General features: G+C 38.8%; 1 protein-coding gene across 3 annotated transcripts in view; it reads right to left on the bottom strand.

The window, feature by feature from the left end:
- Window positions 1-21100, bottom strand: part of MCCC1 (methylcrotonyl-CoA carboxylase subunit 1) — a 58618-nt gene that overhangs the window by 7457 nt on the left and 30061 nt on the right. For 2 of the 3 annotated variants that reach the window (XM_060639319.3, XM_060639320.3), the window contains exons 10-15: window positions 19034-19161; window positions 15194-15377; window positions 12745-12854; window positions 9088-9304; window positions 7245-7331; window positions 771-820 (exon numbers count right to left, since the gene is read on the bottom strand). In XM_060639319.3, the coding sequence (XP_060495302.1) occupies window positions 771-820; window positions 7245-7331; window positions 9088-9304; window positions 12745-12854; window positions 15194-15377; window positions 19034-19161 (776 nt within the window). Of the gene's footprint in view, window positions 1-770; window positions 821-850; window positions 1176-7244; window positions 7332-9087; window positions 9305-12744; window positions 12855-15193; window positions 15378-19033; window positions 19162-21100 lie in introns of those variants that run through there. The other variant, XM_060639321.3, reaches the window with a different exon arrangement.

The following is a 21100-nucleotide window of genomic DNA, read 5'->3' as shown; positions in this document are numbered from 1 at the left end:
TGGCATAGAAGAACCTTAAAGACATTATGCTAAGTGAAATATCCAATCACAAAAGGACAAATGTTGAGTGATTTCATTTATATGAAGTACTTAAAGTAATCGAATTCATAGACACAGAGAGCCCACTGGTGTTTGCCAGGGGCTGAGGGGGGGTGGGCGGGGAAGGGGGCACATGGAGTGTTACTGTTTAAATGGGTACAGAGTTTCAGTTTTGCAAGAGGAAAAAAGAGATGGAAGGTGGTGGTGGTTGTACAACAATGTGATGGTATTTACACTCAAAAACGTTTAAAATGGTATATTTTACATTATGTATACTTTTGTAAAATATATATTAAAAATAACAGTAAGAAAAATATGCTCAGTTAAATTTTCTAAATGGTAAGTATTAATACATGTAATCAACACAAACAAAAGCTCTTTGAGGAGTCTCAGTAATTTGTAAGGGTATCCATGGATTTTGAGACCAAAAAGTTTGTGAATGGCTGCTTTAGATGTGAATACATGCACATACTTCAGGAATTCGTTAGCTGTCTAATTCAATGCTATTTTTTAAAACAGGTTTTCATACTTAGGGGAACCACAGCCAAACTGAGGAAACAATCAGAAAGTGTAGTAATTTCCCCAAATTGGTCTGAAATAAAAACACATGACATTCTCCTAACTATAGTCCAATGGCTTGGGAGAAACCAGAGTGTGAAAAAAGACCCTCCTCTGTATGAGAGAGATCAGAATTAGCTCTAAACTGTACAAAGAAAACCAGTAAGGCTTACCTGCATGCTATATGACCCATCGAGGTTATATGTGACAGCTATGGCTACATCTTTATGAAAAAGGGGGGAAAATTGAAGAAAAATTAGAAGACAATCATAGACGGGGATTCTAAAAATCTCTTTCAACCTAAAGATAACCAGCCTTTAGGGATACCAACATCTTTTAACTCCCTGACAAGATTTTTAAAAATCTATAGGTGAGTTCCAATAAAAGTGAATTTCAAACTTTTGTTTCTTAAAAAATGGACTTTTAGCAGACTCTTAACTATAGAGAACTGATGGTTACCAGAGGGGAGGTGGATGGGGGGATGGGTGAAATAGATGAAGGAGATCAAGAGTGTACTTATCTTGATGAGCACTGGGTAATATATGGAATTGCTGGATCACTATATTGTACACCTGAAACTAATAAAACACTCTATGTTAACTATACTAGATTAAAATTTTTTTAAAGAGGGAGTTTTAGCTCTTCTAATGTTGTAGGATATTTTAGATATTTTTCTCTAAACAAGGAAAGTTAAAGTGTTAAAATAGGAAATGCAATGAATTGGGAGAGAGAAATTCTCATTTAAGACCCAAATTTGCCATCTGTGGTGTGATCACCTCTGTGATCTTGACTGTCCTTTAAAATCTGAGTCCTGATTTTCTGCTCCATTCTGACCTGTTAAATGGGTATGAGAATGTAACAGTGATTAAATAAATGTGAAACTGCTGTGTAAACTGTAACCAACCATATAAATATAACATACAATATATTTCACATTATTTTGTGGACACAGAATTGGTTACGGACTTTCCTAGGAGATGGGAATCAAAAGCTCTGTGGTGCAGAGAATGCAGACCAAAGTCACTTCATCGACTCCTGATACTTTAACCACCATTTTGATGCTGCCAGCTCACATCTATTTCCAGCCCTGACCTTCCTTCTCCAGAACTCTGATTAGTCATTCCCAGCTGGATGCTCTATCGGCACCTTAAAGTGAACATGGTAGGTCCAATAAATCAAATCATGTCCCCACTCTGCCTGCATTCCCTCCCGCCCTGGGAGCTCCATGACTGGCACTAGTATTCTCCTGGTCACCCAGATTTAAAACCTGTCATCCTTACCTTCTCCTTTGCTTTCCACATGCAATAGCCACTACAAAGCTGCCACATCCTTCCCTACCTGTCCTGTTCATTTCTTCCTTTCGTTCCCATCACTCAACCCTGATTCAGGCTGATGGCCAAAGGCCTGGCTGACTCTGAGGTCTTCTTGGAACTTTTTGCTTCCTGTCTCAGCCCTTCCAGCTGATGCTGCCTAGCATGTCTCCTCTATATTCAAAATACTTGGCCTGGTACTGAAGGCCCTAAACTCAGTCGTATTTCCCACCCTTCTTCTACACAGCCCTATATTACAACGAAATGGGAACATGGGCCAATTAACATTCTCCATATGTGCCTCCAGCCTTCGCCCCACTGTGCCTCTTTGCTCCACTCCCCCTTCACTGTGTCACCAGTCCCAGCCACCCCAACTGAAACCTTGCCCCTTGTTGACATCATGCTCATTCGTGGTCTTTGGGAAAAGTCTGTCTATGTGGAATGAAGTTGCTCTTCTCTGAACATTTAGACACACTTCTGCATATAGAACACCATTATGATTCTTTCCTCATCCAGTTTTATGATGGAATAATTTTTCTCTTTATCCGTTTTTTTAAAAATTGCAAAAATAAAACTTCACAAAGGTCAAATACTGAAGTACATCAAGCAAAATGTGAAAGTCCTCTCTATTGCCCAGATAGAACTACTATTGAACTCTTTAACATGTGAGCCCCTTCAAGTTTTTTAAAATGCAAACTAGTATTTTTCTTTTATAAAAATAACATATTCTTATACATACTGTTCTGCAACCAACTTTTAAAAATTTATTTTTCCAACCTTTTTTTAATTAACATGTGACATACATATCCACTTTGTCTTTCAATAGTAGCAAGTTTAATGATGATGATGATAATGACGGCAACTAATGTTTATTGACCACTTGCTATGTGACATACAATGAGCTTTTGATGTGTTGTCTCATTTAATATCCACAACAACCCAAGGAAGTAATTACCACTACCATTCCCATTTATGGGTGAGGACACTTGATGCTTAGAGAGAGTGTGTCACTTGCCCAAGGGTCACAGACAACAGAGGAGCCAGAATTCAAACCCATAACAGTCTAACTCAAGGGTCTGCATTATGAACCACTGCACCATCTGTCTTCCCAACATACTCACTTCTCCTTTGCCAGATGGTAAATTCCTTAAGGAAGAAAAGTAGGGACAAACACATCTTTTTTTTCTCTTCTTCACATTACTCAGAACATCTATTTTTTCAGAAACTTTGTAATGAACATATAAGTAAATGAAACTTCTCCACCCTATGTCTTGTCAATATCTTTCATTCCTTCTTAAGAGAAAATGCATCCACTTACACCAGATTAGGTTTTTTTTTGATTTATGAAATATGAAAAGTATTTAGCTGACATGAATGCCAATAGAATCACAGTAAACACATTGCCAGGAAAAGTCTTTTTAAGAACATTTAAAAAAATTTGAATTATAATTGACATATAATATTAAATTAGTTTTGCATATACAACATAGTGATTCAGCAATGATATCCATTATGAAATGCTTACCATGATAAGTGTATCACAGTATTATTGACCATATTCCCTATCGTACTTTTCACTCCTATGACTTACTTGTTTTATAACTGGAAGTTTGTACCTCTTAATCCTCCCCACCATTTCATTCGCCCCCACCTCTTTTGGCAACCACTAGTTTGTTCTCTATATTTATGAGTCTGTTTCTCTCTTTGTTATTTGTTTATTCACTTGCTTTGTTTTTTAGATTCCACATATAAGTGAAATCACATGGTATTTGTCTTTCCCTGGCTTATTTCACTTAGTATAATACCATTTAGGTCCATCTATGTTATCACAAATGACAAGATTTTCATTCTTATGGCTGAGTAATATTTCATTGTGTATATATACCACATCTTCTTTATCTATTCATCTATCGATAACCCACAGCTAATATCATACTCAATGATAAAAAGCTGAAAGTTTGCCCCCTAAGGTCAGGAATAAGACAAGGATGTCCACTCTCACCACTTTTATTCAATACAGTACTGGAAGTCCTAGCCACAGCAATCAGACAAAAAAATAAATAAAAGGTATTCAACTGATAAGGAAGAAGTAACACTGCCATTATTTGCAGATAATATGATACCATATATCGAAAATCCTAAAAACTCTCCCAAAAAACTATTAGATCTAATAAGTAAATTCAGAAAGTTGCAAGATACAAAATCAACACACAAAAGTCTGAATTTTTTTTAAGTTTTATTTATTTATTTTGAGAGACAGAGAATGAGAGAGAGAGTGAGCACATAAGCAGGGGAGGGGCAGAGAGAGAATCCCAATCAGGCTCCCTGCTGTCAGCACGGAGCTCAATGAGGGGCTCAAACTCATGAACTGTGAGATCATGACTTGAGCCAAATCAACAGTCGGTGGCTTAACCGACTGAGCCACCCAGGCACCCCCTACTGCATTTCTATTCACTAATAATAAAATAGCAGAAAGGTAAATAAAGAAAACAACCCCATTTACAATTACATCAAAGAGAATAAATTCTTTCATATATTATAGGGCAACTGACCTTATTCCTCCCTCCCTTAGTTATCTCTAGACCTCCACAAGAGAACCTTAAACATCCTCTTACCTATTTTTTAAATTAATTAATTAATTTCAAGTCAGCTCTATGCCCAACATGAGGCTTGAACTCATGACCCCAAGATCAAGTCACATGCTCTACTCACTGAACCAATCAGGTATCCTATCCTTTTAATGTATTTAATAAGGTATGGAAGTTTAGCATGGTGCAGTGTTAGATAAGTGCATATACCCTGGGGTATGGGTTTGAATTCTGTTCCACCAATTACTTTTGTTATGATTTTAAGAAAATTATTAATCTCTCTAAACTTTGGTTCCCCATTTATAAAGTTGACACTAATAACAACACCAATTTCATTGGCTTGTTCTGAAAATGGAAATTAAATAATCCATGGAAAGAACTTAATAGCTGGCATATACCAAAAGCTCAATAAATCTTAGCTATTACTGTTACTACTGAGGGTAGGGCAGGATTCTGTGAAGCATGGCCACTAGCAACCAAGTAAGAATATTTTTCAAGCCTTAAATATTTAAAATACTTGATAATACCCACTGAGATCATTAAGAATTAGTTCTACTTTAGATTCATAAATGCTTCTGACTTCTTAAGACTTCCTGTTTGGTGTACTCACTTATTCAATCATGGTTACTGTTAATTAGCATTTATTAGAGACCCACCAGAACATTTCTGAAAACTATTACATTCAGGCCTGGGTTATCGTTGAAAAATAACTACCAAAAGGATGTAGTGAACAGCGATCATGTTGGTTTTCAATAATGTATTTGTTTTTTAATTTAAAAATTTAGGGGCGCCTGGGTGGCTTGGTCGGTTAAGCATCCGACTTCGGCTCAGGTCATGATCTCACGGTCCGTGGGTTCGAGCCCCGCGTCGGGCTCTGTGCTAACAGCCTGGAGCCTGTTTCAGATTCTGTGTCTCCATCTCTCTCTGCTCCTCCCCTGTTCATGCTCTGTCTCTCTCTGTCTCAAAAATAAATAAACGTTGGGGCGCCTGGGTGGCGCAGTCGGTTAAGCATCCGACTTCAGCCAGGTCACGATCTCGCGGTCCGTGAGTTCGAGCCCCGCGTCAGGCTCTGGGCTGATGGCTCGGAGCCTGGAGCCTGTTTCCGATTCTGTGTCTCCCTCTCTCTCTGCCCCTCCCCCATTCATGCTCTGTCTCTCTCTGTCCCAAAAATAAATAAAAAACGTTGAAAAAAAAAAAAATTTAAAAAAAAAAAATAAATAAATAAACGTTAAAAAAAAAAAAAAAAATAAATAAATAAAATAAAATAAAATAAAAATTTAAAAATTTCCAAGAAATGCAGCATAGTTCAAAACACTGCTAAGTGCTTCAGTGAAGATCCATACCAAATAACACAGTTGGCTCATCTGAAGTTTAATCACAAGTATGATTTTCTGTTTAATTTAGGTTGAAGAGGTCAATGAAACTTTACTGCTGCTGATACTTACATTCAGTATATAGGAGTCTAGAGTAAGATAATCCCAGATTTTGTAGGGCTTGGTTTTTAGGATGAAATGAATAAACACACTAGTATAAAATGGGTATTAGTAGATACTAGTGGATGTTTGCAAACTTTCTTTCCATGTACTCAGTGCATGTAAAGTAATGCCCATGTAGGTTCATGATGAAAAAATATCTCGAGCTTTAATCCAATCAACTTAGATGAAAAGGGGATTTGCTAAAAACTGAGTGCATGTCTACACAGAGTTGAGATAAAGAAGATTCTACTTTGTCTGGGGGTGGGGGGAGGGGGTTCCCATGAGCGGCAAGAAGATTCTGTTCTACCTGCTGGGTACATTTTTATAATGGAGCATTCACAGTTTAATGACACCTCACATTCAAGGTTAACTAGCTCTCTCGGCTCTGACTCTGTACCCATCCTGTTTCCTATGCAAACTGTCCAGCAGCAGAAGGGATGCTGCTATCATGGGATTCTGATCCCTCTGGTACGTTGTTCCAGCCACAAATTTATAAAAAATTTAAAATTTTAGATGTTAGCCTCTCCTGGCTTCAATTACAATAAATCAGTCCCACCCTCAGCCTACTCAAATTAGTTTGCAGTCAAAAATCAATTTTCCACTGGAGAAGTAAAAATAGCACAGGGGTCAAGGTCAGAAAGGCTGGATGTCAATCTCACTAGCCTTGAGTAAGTTCCTTCACCTTCTCTGCCTGTTTCATCAGCCATACATGGGTATGATAGGGATTCCCCCTTAATTAAATTATAGTGAAGATAAAAATTTACATGTGATCAGGTACTTAATAAATCATAGCTTCTTAGTAACCCTCTTCCACCTGAAACAATGCCTGAGTGGTGGGTAATCCTCCCTACTGGAGTAGTTTTGGATATTGTTTTTCTTATTTAAAAGTAGTACATTCTTGCTGAAGAAAAACTGCAAAGCAAAGAGAACAAAGAAGGATGATGGGGGTGGGGATGGAGGGAGGGAAATCCCCTTAAATTCTGCTACCCAGTGGTAACCTCACTAACATCGTGGCATATTTCATTTCAGTCATTTTGCTATGTATATTGTGTGACATATTTTTCAAATATTTACAAAATACAGAAAAAGTATAAAGAAGAAAAATAGCACTAATGTACCACCTGAGCCAATCAATTCTAGTACTCCTTCCAATGGTTAGGCTAGGGAGCTTAAAAAATGTAATTGACCGATCATGTCTGGGCTGAATCCTTTTTTTCCAGATAAGTGATATATTTCTATAAAGCACATTTCTCTTTTAATAAAACATTACTTACTCTTTTTACCATCCCTGAGAGTTATGTTTCTGGTGTAACAGGTATTCAGTCTTCTTCCACTGCTGGATGCAAAAGGGGAGTACCGATCTAGAAAAAAAATTCAAATTCAACAACAAATTTACAAACACCAAGCCTGACTTCATACCTTTCAAAAGAAAACATAAAACACCTGTCCTACACTGGCAGCTCAAATGTGTCTTCTTTGTTCTTCTCATTGCTCTAAATTTAAATTAGATACTTCAATTTACGTCTCAGAAAAGGTTATATGAAAAATTCCAGCTTGGCTAAAATCAGAGTATTTGCAGCCCAAGCTCTCTTCCTCTGGGGGCACAAGCCGCACAGTGGTCTCCCCTTCTTGGGCAAATGCGTTCCAGGTCACCAAAATCTCCACCACTCACTACTTTTCCTTTCACTTAGCCTCTTTGTGCGTCACTCGTCCTGCCCACAGGCGTGTCTGTTGGACAATATCCAGGAGCTACGGCATAGCTGAACTGAAGCAATTTATTCTGAAGTTCATGGGTGTGCCAGTATACATTATAAAAAGGAAGGAGAGAGTAAGAGGATGCTTGATTGTAACAATGCTATATTCAGGCTTAGCAACACTGTATGGGCATATTTGGAGGCATTTCATTTAGAATTGTAAAAGGACAGAATAAGAATACAGCATACATCTCCTAAAGATGTAGTTATATATTTTAAACTCTCAATATAACTTTCTTGAATGAATCTAGAAATTAAAGATCCTAATAAAAAAATCCTATAATAATATAATAATCCTAAAAATAATGAAGAGATAAATGGATTAATTTTTCTTTTTTCCTGTTTGCTCCAAAGCTCAGAGTTAGCCTAAAGTATATATTTTGGAGCAAGTTTGGGAGGGTTCAGATTTTGCTTATCTTATCTTATTTTATGTTTTGCATTCTTTCAGATTAGCAATCTATTTCATTTTTTAAGTTTATTTATTTTGAAAGACAGAGAGAGTACAGGAAGGGCAGAGAGAGAGGGAGAGAGAGAATCCCAGGCAGGTTCCGCACTGTCAGTGCAGGGCCCAGTGCGGGGCTTGAACCCATGAACTGTGAGATCATGACCTAAGCCAAAACCAAGAGTCAGAAACTTAACTGACTGAGCCACCCTGTGTCCCCAGATTTTGCTCAATTTAGAGGGAAGAACATTTTAATGGAGAACTGACTGAAACTGTAATAAGCTAATGAGTTTTCATTATGAATTTCTAGCTTCCTGAGGTGTTAGGGAGAGGTTGGGCAACAACTCAGTGGGGAAGCTGAAGCAGAGATGTGTGGGCGTGGCAACCAGGATGAATCTCTGCCATTTTCCTTCCCATGTTTAGATCCTCTGATTGGAGGAAGTGCCTAGGTCTCTAGTTAGACAGAAATTTGATCACAGAATGGAAAAGGAGAGGAGGAAATAACTCAACAATAAATTAACAGGTAATGAGAGTCCCCAATGCTCTGTCTTCAATCCCCAGGACCAAGGAAGTTGCGGTAGGTACAAGGATACAATAAGTAGGCCCTTGAGAAGCAGCGAATTAAAAAAGCTTTGGAAGGGGTCAGCACGGTACAGGAAGGACCAGCGTTTGGTTGAAAAAGAGCCCCAGCTCAACACTATTAGGCAATTAGTTAAGTTACATTTAATGGATTAAAAAAGTGTTTATGGATGCATCCATGATACGTGAATCTACTTCATACTAAAAAACCACTTAGCAGAGGACAGTGTCAACCACTGAGAGAAGAAAAGGGACACAAAAGTGTCATAAAGAAAGAAAAGCACCTCCGATGATTATTTATAAAATCCTGACAAGCAGAGGAAAGAGAAAAGCATTCCATACCTTGTGACTGAATTTTGAAAACATCAGACATAGCTTTCTCCTTGAGGATGAGACCCAGAGCTGCCTGGCATAAAAGCTCTTTGGCTGTGGCCTTCCGACTGGGCAACAGTTCTTTGCGGTGTTGAGGGATGAAATCGGTGTGTACGTTTCCAGCCTCAAACTCTGGGTGGCCAGACAGGCTAAGAAGGAAGTCAATGTTGGTGTGCAGTCCGACAATCTAGGAAGAGAATAAAGCCCATATCCCCAGTGAGTGGGAAAAAAACATTTTCCATAGAAATTTGCCATAGAAGTCTGTTCTTTGTACTAAAGATATTTCACCAGGGGCAACTCTTAAGAAAATTGAAAAACCTACTAAGGTACCACATGGCGATAGGACAACTCGTAAGCAAAACAAAACAAAACAAAACAAAAAACTCACTTCACCAACACTATGTATCTGGACTTAACACTTAAAATTACATTTTACAATACATTTAAAAAAATTTTTTTAATGTATGTTTATTTTTGAGAGAGAGAAAGAGAGAGAGAAGGAGAGGGGCAGAGAAAGAAGGAGACACGGATTCTGAAGCAGACTCCAGGCTCTGAACTGTCAGCACAGGGCCCGACGTGGGGCTTAAACTCACAGTGAGATCATAACCTGAGCCAAAGTCAGACGTTTAACCATCTGAGCCACCCACGTGCCCCACAACACATTTTAAAAGTAGTAAACTACATTTTATTCTTTATGATAAAGAGGACATAAGAGATGATGGTAGGTTAGGTAGTGTAGACATTTAATTGCCTCAGGCTACGTAAGTGATAAATGTTAAGAAACTTATATGAGATTTATTTGCAAGATACTGAAGACTTGCTGCTCGGAACACTCCCACAAAATAGGAAAACAGAGCATAGGATTTCTATACTGAGGAGGGGACAGCATTAAATGAGCTCAAAGGAGCTTCCTTCCAACACTAAAATCCAAATTTTACACATTGATATAAAAATAAAAAGGTATACATTGAACCTAGATCCATCCAATAAATGGGGTCAAGGGTAAAACCAGCTATCTGAGCCTTGGGTCCATTCATATATTCATTTACTAGCCATTTACTGAGCACCTTTTAGGTGCCAGGCCTTGCTCCAGGTACTGGGGTCATGATGAAGAACAAAACCTCACAGAGATAACAATATCTATAAACAAATATCTAATATGACATCAGGTCATATGAAGAAAAATAAGGCTGGTTAAGGGGAACGAGAACAGCAAAGGGTCCTATTTTAAATAAGATCACCTGGTTTCAAGCTATACCACAAAGCTGTAGTAATAAAAACAGTATGGTAGACTGAAACAAAAACAGAAATGAAGATCAGTGGAACAAGTGGATATAAACCCACACTTATATGGTTAACTAATCTATGGCAAAGGAGGCAAAAAACCATCTTTTCAATAATTGATATTGGGAAAACAGGATAGCTACATGTAAAAGAATGAAACCGGACCACTTTCTCACACCACACACAAAAATAAACTCAAAATGTATTAAAGACCTAACTGTAAGACCCAAAACAAAACTCCTAAAAGAAAACATAGGCAGTAATCTCTTGGATGTCAGCCTTAGCAACATATTTATGGATATGATTACTGAGGCAAGGGAAGCAAGAGCAAAATTAAACTACTGTGACTATACCAAACTAAAAAGCCTTTGCACAGTGAAAGAAACCATCAACACAATGAAAAGGTAACCTACTGAATGGGAGAAGATAGTTGCAAATGATATGTATGATAAGGGATTAGTATCCAAAATATATAAAGAACTATAACTCAACACCTAAAAAGCTAATAATCCAATTAAAAAGTGGGCAGAGGACCTGAAAAGACATTTATTTTTTCCAAAGACATACAAATGGTTGACACATGGAAAGATGCTCAACATCACTCATCATCAGGGAAATGCAAATCAAAACCACAATGAGATACCATTTTACACAAGTCAGAAAGGCTAGTATCAAAAAGACGGTAAATAACAAATGTTGGTGAGGACGTGGAGAAAAGGGAACGCTTGTGTGCTGTTGGTAGGAAGGACATGCTGGGTACAGCCACTGAAAAACAGTATGGAAGTTCCCCCCATATTAAAAACAGAAATATCATATGATCCAGTGACTCCACTAGTGGGTATTTGCCCATATAAAATGAAAACATGAATTAGAAAAGATATATGCAACCTTATGTTTATTGCAGCATTATTTACAATAGTCAAGATATGGAAGTAACCTCAGTGTCCATCAACAGATGAAGGATAAAGATGTGGTGTATACACATGATGGAATATTACCCAGCCAAAATAAAGAATGAAATCTTTGGGGCACCTGGGTGGCTAAGTTGGTTAAGCATTGACTCTTGGTTTTGGCTCAGATCATGATCTTGCAGCCTCATGGGCTCAAGCCCCAAGTCAGAATCTGCACTAACGGTGCAGAGCCTGCTTGGGATTCTCTGTCTCCCTCTCTCTTTGCCCCTCCCCTGCTTGTGCTCTCTCTGTCTCACTCAAAATAAATAAACTTAAAAAAAAAAAAAAAAAAAATGAAATCTTGCCATTTGTAACAACATGGATGGACTCAGAGGGTATTATACTAAGTGAAACAAGTGAGACAAAGACAAATACCATATGATTTCACTTATATTGTGGAATCTAAACCACAAAACAAACTAACAACAGAAACGAACTCATAAACAGGGACCTGGTAGTTGCCAGAGGGGAAGGTTGTGAAGGGAGAAGGTAAATAGGTGAATGGGATTAGGAGGTACAGACTTCTCACTATAAAATAAGTAAGGCACAGGGATGAAAAGTACAGTATAAGCAATACAGTCAATAATATTGGAATACCTTTGGTGACAGATGGTAACTACACTTAACGTGGTGAGCACTGTGTAAGGTACAGAACTGAATCACTATGCTATACACTTAAAACTAGTATAACATTGTGTATCAACTATACTTCAATTAAAAAAAAAAATTGGGCAGCCTGGGAAGACCTCTGAGGTGAACAGGAGCTGAGGATGCTGAGAAGGGAGTTTTGTGATCATGTAGGGAAAGAACATTCCGGAAGAGAGAACAGGAACACATGGCTCCATGCTGGGTATGTCTAGGGAATGGCAAGGAGACCAGTGTGGTTGGAGACACAGAGATCAGAGGTTAGATCAAATTAATGACATATAACAATCTGGATATCACAGGTTAATATGAAATCCTTTTATGAAGCTACATCAGTGTGGTCTGGGGCTTACTGCACCAAGGAAATTCATGTGCTACAGAAAAGCAACAAATTCTGTCAAATGGGTAAAACTGAACATAATTATTTTCCTTTGGAGAAAATAATACCAGACTGTAGGCCACACTTGTGTACTTGGTCTTATCTACAGGATGAATATGAGTTTCATATCAGATTTCAGTGAAGTATAACACTGACATTAATAGTTTTAGTCCTGCAATTTTTCTTTTCTAGCTGAATCAAGAAGTCCTTAAACTCTATTTTGACCCATGGGAATGTGAAATCATTTTGTTCCTGATGCATTGGTGGAAAGAAGCTGACAGGGACAAAGGCTGACCAATCGTGACAGACATACTTGGCGGTGGAGATACACAGATCATAAGGTCCCTAACATGGCCCCAGGTCACTCACGTTGTACTGACGAAGGCTGTACCTCAGTTTCGTTAAGGCCGCCTGGCGATCTGCTGCCCACACAACCAATTTCGCAATCATGGGGTCATAATGCACTGAAACTTCATCTCCTGAAATTGAAAAACCACAGTAGCTACTCTAAGTCCAAACTTAACATGATAAAATATGACATGCAAGACATTCTGCTGCGGCTTTAACGTTCACTTCATACCTAATCCTCAGGAGCTCTTGCATGGTAGTCGTTACCACGGTTTCATTCACGAGGAAATGAGGCTCACAGGGCTTTAAAAACTCACCACAAGTCTAAGGAGATTATGGCTATCCAAGAGCACCTAAAATAGTGATCCAATATCACACAGGCTGGCTGTCCCCATCCTCTCTTCCTCTGAACCTTGTTTTCCCTTCTCATTTTGGAAGCCAGCGCAAACTGCCTCTACCTTCTCCTGTCACAATCCCTTCTGCCCTTAGCATCCCCCTCCCTCCACCCCTCAGTCTCCTCATGAGAAAAATACAGATAACAATCCAACTATACTGTAGGGTTCTTAGGAGGATCGACAGTAAAAAGGCCAAGTGCCATACCTGGCAGAACTGATAAACAAATAGCACCCATCACTGCTATGACAGAGTCTTAGAGAACAAGAATCTGAACCAGGCAGCCCTGTAAGTTCAGGGCCATGCACACGAAGACCCAGTTGTAAGCGAGCTTGTGCCAACCAAGCTGCTGGTTGGAACAATAAAAAAAAAAAAAAATCTGAACCAGGCACATCTCACTGGTTAGAAATGGTTCAGGTCAAAAGGATGTGGTGTGTTATCAACAATACTGTTCTAGGACCACTGTGTGATTTTGGGCAGGTCATTTGACCCCTCTGAACTCCAGGGGCATCATCTATAAAATCAAGGGGTTAGATTACACTCCCTTATCCATCATCCACCCACCTACCCAGCCCAGCACTCACCAACACATATTGAACACCTTCTAGGCCCAGGCTTGAGCAAGATAACATGGAAGACACAGTCTCTCCCTTAAGAAACTTACAATATAATGGGAAAACTAGACAAGGAGTAAAAGGTTACTGTAAAATGATATAATAAGAAAAGGGCCCAATGAATCCACAAGGGGCTCGGGGAACGCAGTTGAGAAAGGTTGGGTAAATTTCTTGGAATGGATTATCCTTCCAGCGCTAAGATGTAAATCTGGGAGTCCTTCTCGGAATTACACCTGTTATTCTTGGAATACCTTTATTACATTACACTGCAAGTTTTGCTTGCCCCACAGATTCTTTCTTTTCTATTGCAACTGTTCTTTTTCCTCTCTAAAATGTTCTGCTGTTAAGTTAAAAAAAACTTAATATCAAATATTGCTGCGGTTTAGCCAGAGCTCTCAAAATTCTGCCAATTTGTCATCGAGAAGTCCTAATTCCTCATTTTGGCTTTCAAGACCCTGTGTGATTTGCTCTCAACCTGTATCTCTACCTGCATCTCCAACTATTCACCATCCTGAACACTTTTCTCCAGCCACATTATTTTCTTACAATTCTTCAAACACATCTTTAGCTAAGTTCTCCTTTCTTCACTTTTCTGTGTGCTCTTTAATCTGCCTACAAAAATCTACTCCAGACTTCCTCTTAGGAATGTGTCCTGGCTCCTGGCTATACTAGCCTAATATAACATCTAATCTTGAGAATTGCTTTTCATCATTCACCATCTGCAAAACTTCCCTGGCAATTAAAGTCAAGGTAGTAGTAACTCAGAGCATGGACTCTGGAGCCAGAAAGACTGGGTCTGAATCTTGGCTCCAAGAGTGACCTTGGGCAAGTCACTTAACTTCTCTGTGCCTTAGTTTCCTCATCTGGAAGATGGGGGTGCTAAGAACACCTACTCACAGGGTAGTTCTCATGGTTAAAGGAGCCTGCATAAAAAAGTCACCTAGGACAGTGTCCATAGTACATAGTAAATGCTAAATAATTGTTATGATCATTGTTATTAATCATATGCCGAACTGTGAGAGCTCTTGCACTGTTACTATTTTTTTCACTTTTCTTTATTTCTCTTATTATTGTTTAGCTTACACTAAGTTGATATATTAATCCTTCAGCTTGATATCAAGTCCCTTGGAGGCTGGAGGGTGTTGGGCATAGCAGGTATCGGTGACCTTTAATCACTTTTAGAAGTAGGCAGAGTAAAAATATAAAACAGTACACACAAAATTTGTTATTTAGGTATGAACAAGTACTGCTACATTTTAAAAAAGGGTGTATTGTTTAAAAACACTAGTTATTCTTTAAAAATAACTATTCCAGAAAGATAAATAAAGATTAATGAGAAATAAATTAAATCCTTTATGCTAAAACATACAAAGCATTTCCACAAGACACAGGGAAAAGAGGCTGTCCACAAATAATCATGCACTTAAAAAAAGACGGAGACTTTTTGTTTTATTTCACTTTACCTTGGCGCACTCCAGTTTCAATCCTGGTGCAAAGGTCTGCCTGAGGGGTGGAGAGATGCACTAAAGGCCCAGCCCCAGGCATGAAGTTATTGTCAGGATCTTCTGCATATATTCTAGCTTCAAAGGCATGGCCCTGCAGGGTTATTTCTTCTTGGCTCAAAGGAATCTTCTCTCCTGCTGCAATCTGATAAAAGAAGAGTATATGCTTCTGTGAAAATCCACCTTATGGCACCTATGAGACTTGGGAAGTTGATGGTCTTGCCTTTTTCTATGGAAAATGTATATTAGGGCTTTATAATGAAGCCAAATACAAACTAATTTTATCCACCTACCCAAGTTCTGGGCAAAAGCAAAATGAGGTTAAAAACACATGCAGTTTGGAAATAATATATTAATTACAATGGATTTCTAGAGTTTTTAAATAGAGAAAGCAGGAGAACTGACAACTAAATCATAAATATAAAAATATGTGTTTCTTCAATGTAATCACAACTAAAATTTCTTACTGGCAAGATAGTCTCAGTTTCCATTTAAAACTTTAGCGCTCAGTTACCAAACAAATCTTTTTTTTTTTTAATAGTTAATTATTAGTTGGTGTTTAGGACTACACTCACAGTTATGGCTAAAGTGTGGCATTTTTCATCTTTGAATCTTTTTTTTTTTTTTAAGTGTATTTATTTAAGTATACCCAATGTGGGGCTCAAACTCACAACCCCAAGATTAAGAGTCACATGCTCTACCAATTGAGACAGCCAGGCACCCCCATCTTTGTCTTCTTCATCACCAAGAGAGTGATAAAGCAAGACAGAAAGGGGAACATAATGGTTTTTCAATTTTGTTATATTAACATATATTGTATGATACCAGATTATAAACAGGATGATCATTATTGTTTATCACTACTACAATTGTATTATTTTGACTATTACATACCAGTACAATGACTCTCTCTCTTCAACTAGTATCATTTGGAAAGGCTATTGGAAGACATGCTGTCACTCTCTCTCTTTACTCCCTCCTTAAGTTTTCCTCCAACATGAGAAAAGGACAAACCAAGAAAGCAAAAGATATAGGGGAAAAAAACTAAGTAATTTAGCACCACTTGGAACTAAACAGGTAAGCTTGAAAAAGAGGCAAAGGTTTCATCTCTTTAAATCTGTAGATAAGGTAAATCGGGAACCACAGCAGTTAAGAATGAAAGGAAAATGGACTAAATTGAATGTCTTTACTGCATGGTGTTTTGAACCACACTCTGCAGCCATACTGCCTGGGTTCAGATTCTTTCTCTATACTTAACTCTGTTCTGGGCATACTCATATTCTGGGCAAGTTTCTTAACCTCTTGATGCCTCAGAGAAAAGTACATATAGTAAGCATTACATAAGTGTTAGCTATTGTCATTTCATTCATATCCTTTATAGTGAATTACTTTTTAATATTTTAATAAAGAATTCCATTTGTCTTAATATAAACAAGGAGGGCGAGTGGGTGGCTCAGTCAGTTGGGCATCAGACTCTTGATTTTGGCTCAGGCCACAATCCCAGGGTTGTGGGATCAAGCTCTGGGTTGGACTCTGTGCTGAGCATGGAGCCTTCTTGGGATTCTCTCTCTCCCTCTGCCCCTCTCCTCTGCTTGTGTGCATGCCCTCTCTCTCTAAAATAATGTGTGTGTGGGGCGCCTGGGTGGCGCAGTCGGTTAAGCGTCCGACTTCAGCCAGGTCACGATCTCGCGGTCCGTGAGTTCGAGCCCCGCGTCAGGCTCTGGGCTGATGGCTCGGAGCCTGGAGCCTGTTTCCGATTCTGTGTCTCCCTCTCTCTCTGCCCCTCCCCCGTTCATGCTCGGTCTCTCTCTGTCCCAAAAATAAATAAAAAATGTTGAAAAAAAAAAAAAATGTGTGTGTGTGTGTATACATATATATACACACAATATATATTATATATACATTATATAATGTATATATAGGTGTATGTATATATATGTGTGTATGTATGTGTGTATGTGTGTATATACACATACGTGTATGTGTATGTGTATGTATATACACATATGTGTATGTATATGTATATACACACATATATACACATACAAAGAAAAGAATAACCATGTGTCCATATTTCAAGATGTAATCTTATTTCTGACTATATAGCCCCATTTCAGTCTGGCTTGTCTTTGCCTATCTATTTTCCTCTCAAGTTGGCTTCTGTCTGAGCTCAGAAGAGATAGACCCTAACCATGCCTCTGCATACTTGGACATCTGTGCCATGGGAGTTCTCTCAGGCTTAGACTTTGACTCTTTGGAACTCCTGGGCCTTGGATACTTTTCCAGCTCCCCCTGAACATGGCTAGCCAATTGCATCTGCAGCCTGGACACTCACATCACTGTAGCCTTATTCTAGGGAGGTCCTGGTCCAAGGGGGCTGGTCCTGGAGCTTGAAGTCTTGACTCAATAAGTGGCGAGACTCCTTGTGTTACCTCTTCCTGGAAGCCAGACTCCAAAGTACCTTGAGCATTATAAATGAGGTCCAGTGGTATACTTAAGTTCTAGAATCCCTCCCCAGATAAGAAAAGCCTACTTCCCTTTTTAAAGAGCCTCTTTGAAGAGCCTCTTACAATTTCTTGAGATGCAGAAATAAAAGTCCACTAGTTCTCCTTATATCCAAAAGCTTTCTTTTCCCTTATTCCCTGGAAACATTTTATCCATCATGATTTCAAAATTCTGGACTCTCTTGGTTACTGCTTCATAAAAAAAAAAAAAAAAAAAAAAAAAAAATCCCCCTTTCCTTGAATTCTGGAAACATAAGCACTCTTTCCAAAACTTTCTAAATCCACAATTTTCCTGTTACTTACTAACACTTACTAGTCTGATGTGCCTGGTTTTCATTAGCCCTGGAGGCTACAGAGGCCCAAAAGAATCTTATGGTTCAATTAAAATCACCAATCATCCCCAATGAACCAAAAAAAATAACATCATATTATTGCCCACAGAAGTTCTGAAAAGACCAAATTATGAAAATAATCAAGACATTAACATCACAACATGCAAAAAAAAATTTAGATTCAGAATATATAAAGAACTAAGAATTCTACAGAGATCAGAAATATTTACACTTCTTAAACATTTTTTTCGTATTAAAAAAGCTGTGAAATCAATTGTTTTCAATAATAAGAGAAAAACAGACTAAGTTATTATTCACAATTGAAGGAATATGCTTTGTGGAACTCTAGTTAAAGCCAGGGCTTCTCAAACTATTTATAACAAAGGAACAATTATAGACTTATATTTTGGTAACATACAGTAGACATAAATAACATAGCAATGGCAAAAACGCTATAAAAATTTCTAAACACTTATTCTGAATGGGATATACTTATCCCACCATAGGCCAACAATGGTGTACAAGTCAGCAATTGCATGTGGCTCACTGTGTTGGTCTAGACTGTTACTTTGGCTCTTCATTCCCAACTCTTCCTTAGCTCATTTCACAGTGGCTAGCATCTATCCTGCCTCTAAAATCAAGTGCCTGGCCCTGAATAATGTGGCCTCAAGCAGAGCACAAGGCTTTGGTATTGAGATACTGCGGTCACAAGGAAGCCTCAGGGGCAACAGCTCACCTGCGCCTTGCCTAAGGAGAAATGATAGGAAGTGACAGGTTAGAAATATGAGTCCATAAAGTGACAATAATGTCACAGCAACAAATGAAGTATCATCTGTAATATCCCATTTTCCTGTCCTCGTGACAACTACAAGAATTGAACCCCTATCCAAAAGGACACCTTCTTTCAGAAGGCCAGCAGGTAACATATTCTCAAGATTGATCTTTAACAGAAAAAACGTCCCCACCCTAAGCTGCCACTCCACCAAGTCAGTTCCTGTGATCATCTCAGTAACAGGGTGTTCCACTTGCAGCCTTGTATTCATCTCCATGAAGTAGAAATTGTGCTTGGAGTCCATAATAAACTCCACAGTTCCTAAAAGATAAAACACAACAGTCACATTTCAACAGCATATAATAAGTAGAAATCAAAACCTTCCGTGATGTATTACACCAACTTTTATTGTTACCTTTATTCAATGTTAAAATTTTGCATTTCGTGAAGAAAATTATCTTACATTTTGCAGCAGCAAATGATTCTTAATCAAAAATAGGGAACCACACGAAATCTAGCAATAGAAAAGTATGTCTGGGGTTTTGAGCAAATGGTAGCTCAAGCTATGAATAGTCTCAACTGTCGCAGTAATGAGAACATGGTTGGACCATGTGTTATGGCTTCGGTGCACCAAGACCCCTGGAACTTCACACTGAAACATCCCATCTCACTCTCCCCCAGTAGAAAAAATATAACATTATTTCCACCAGACTGTAAGCTTTGGAGGTTTCCTTTAAGAGTCCTTTTGCTGGGGCGCCTGGGTGGCTCAGTTGGTTAAGCGGCCAACTTTGGCTCAGGTCATGATCCTGCCAGCGGCCATCCGTGAGTTCAAGCCCCACATCGGGCTCTGTGCTGACAGCTCAGAGCCCGGAGCCTGCTTTGGATTCTGTGTGTGTGTCTCTCTCTCTACCCTTTCCCTGCTAGTACTCTGTCTCTCTCTCTCAAAAATAAATAAACATTAAAAAAAAAAACAAAAACTCGTTTTGCTGGGGGGCGCCTGGGTGGCTCAGTCAGTTAAGTGTCTGACTTCAGCTTAGGTCATGATCTCACAGCTGGTGGTAGGTTCAAGCCCCACATGGGGCTCTATGCTGACAGCTTGGAGCCTGAAGCCTGGAGCCTGCTTTGAACTCTGTATCTCACCCTCTCTCTGCCCCGTTCACACTCTGTCTCTCCCTCAAGAATAAATTAACATTAAAAAAAAATTAAAAAAAAAAAAAAAGTCCTTTCGCTGGTGATGCACTGGAAGATTATTTAGCAACTAAAGCTATATCTTCCCCAACTTTATTAAGGCATAATTTCATATAATAAAATTTAACTTTTTAAAGTGTAGGACAGTATGCTGGGTTTCAGCACTTGAATACTGTCATATATCTACCACCACCATGAAAATGCAAAACATTTCCATCATCCAAAATGTTCCCTTGTTCCCCTTTGCAGTCAGTCCCTTCCCCAGGATGTTGGCTCCAAGCAATCACTGGCCTGTTTTCTATCATAGTTCTTTTCTAGAATGTCATATAAATGAAATCGTATAGTGTGTAGTGTTTTGTGTTTGAATTTTTTTCACTTAGCTGAAAGTTAGTTCCATATAATTTAAGACTTTTTCAAATTGTGGGTTATAACTGATTAGTGGCTTGCAAAGATTTAGCGAAGTCTTCCAGTTTCTGGCCCAGAAGAAGCTGAGAAGTCACCATTCTAACCCGACAAAAGTAAAAAGCCAAATAAACTGAAAAATCAACAATGTGTCTCAGATCCATCAGAGACGTGAGATCACAGGGCAAACCACTGCCCCTCAACCTACAGAGAAAGACAGGCAAATACAGAGATTCTCAACTTACTGAAGCAGAAACCCACAAACAAAACTTCTGCAGGAACAAGTACCAGAGGAGGAAAAACTGGACTGTGATTGACGATTTGCTGGACACTCAGTGTGGACAACTCTGAGGGTTACAAACTCCAAGGACAGTCCCCCCCCCCCCCCCGACCCCTGGCCCCGCCAAACTTCTGTGAGTTTTACCTGCAGGAGTTCTACCAGGTCCTCACAGTGAATACTAGAGAAAAACTCCCTTGAGCTTCTAGCAGTGGAAGGGGAAAAGGAACCGTCTGAAGTACACTGGAATTCTGTCCTGGACAAGATTCGTCCGTAAGAGAAATTATGTTACTAGACCCTAAACTATGGCAGTGTCATCAGAGCCTAATTAACGTAACTGGAGGGAGGGAAATACACAGTTCCAGCCATCTTGTCCCACAGAAGTGAGTAAAT

This window comes from Panthera onca, chromosome C2 (assembly GCF_046562875.1).
Source record: "Panthera onca isolate mPanOnc1 chromosome C2, mPanOnc1 haplotype 2, whole genome shotgun sequence".
Taxonomy (NCBI): Eukaryota; Metazoa; Chordata; class Mammalia; order Carnivora; family Felidae; genus Panthera; species Panthera onca.
Note: the sequence above shows the minus strand (reverse complement) of the source record. Positions and strands in the feature narration are given on the sequence as shown.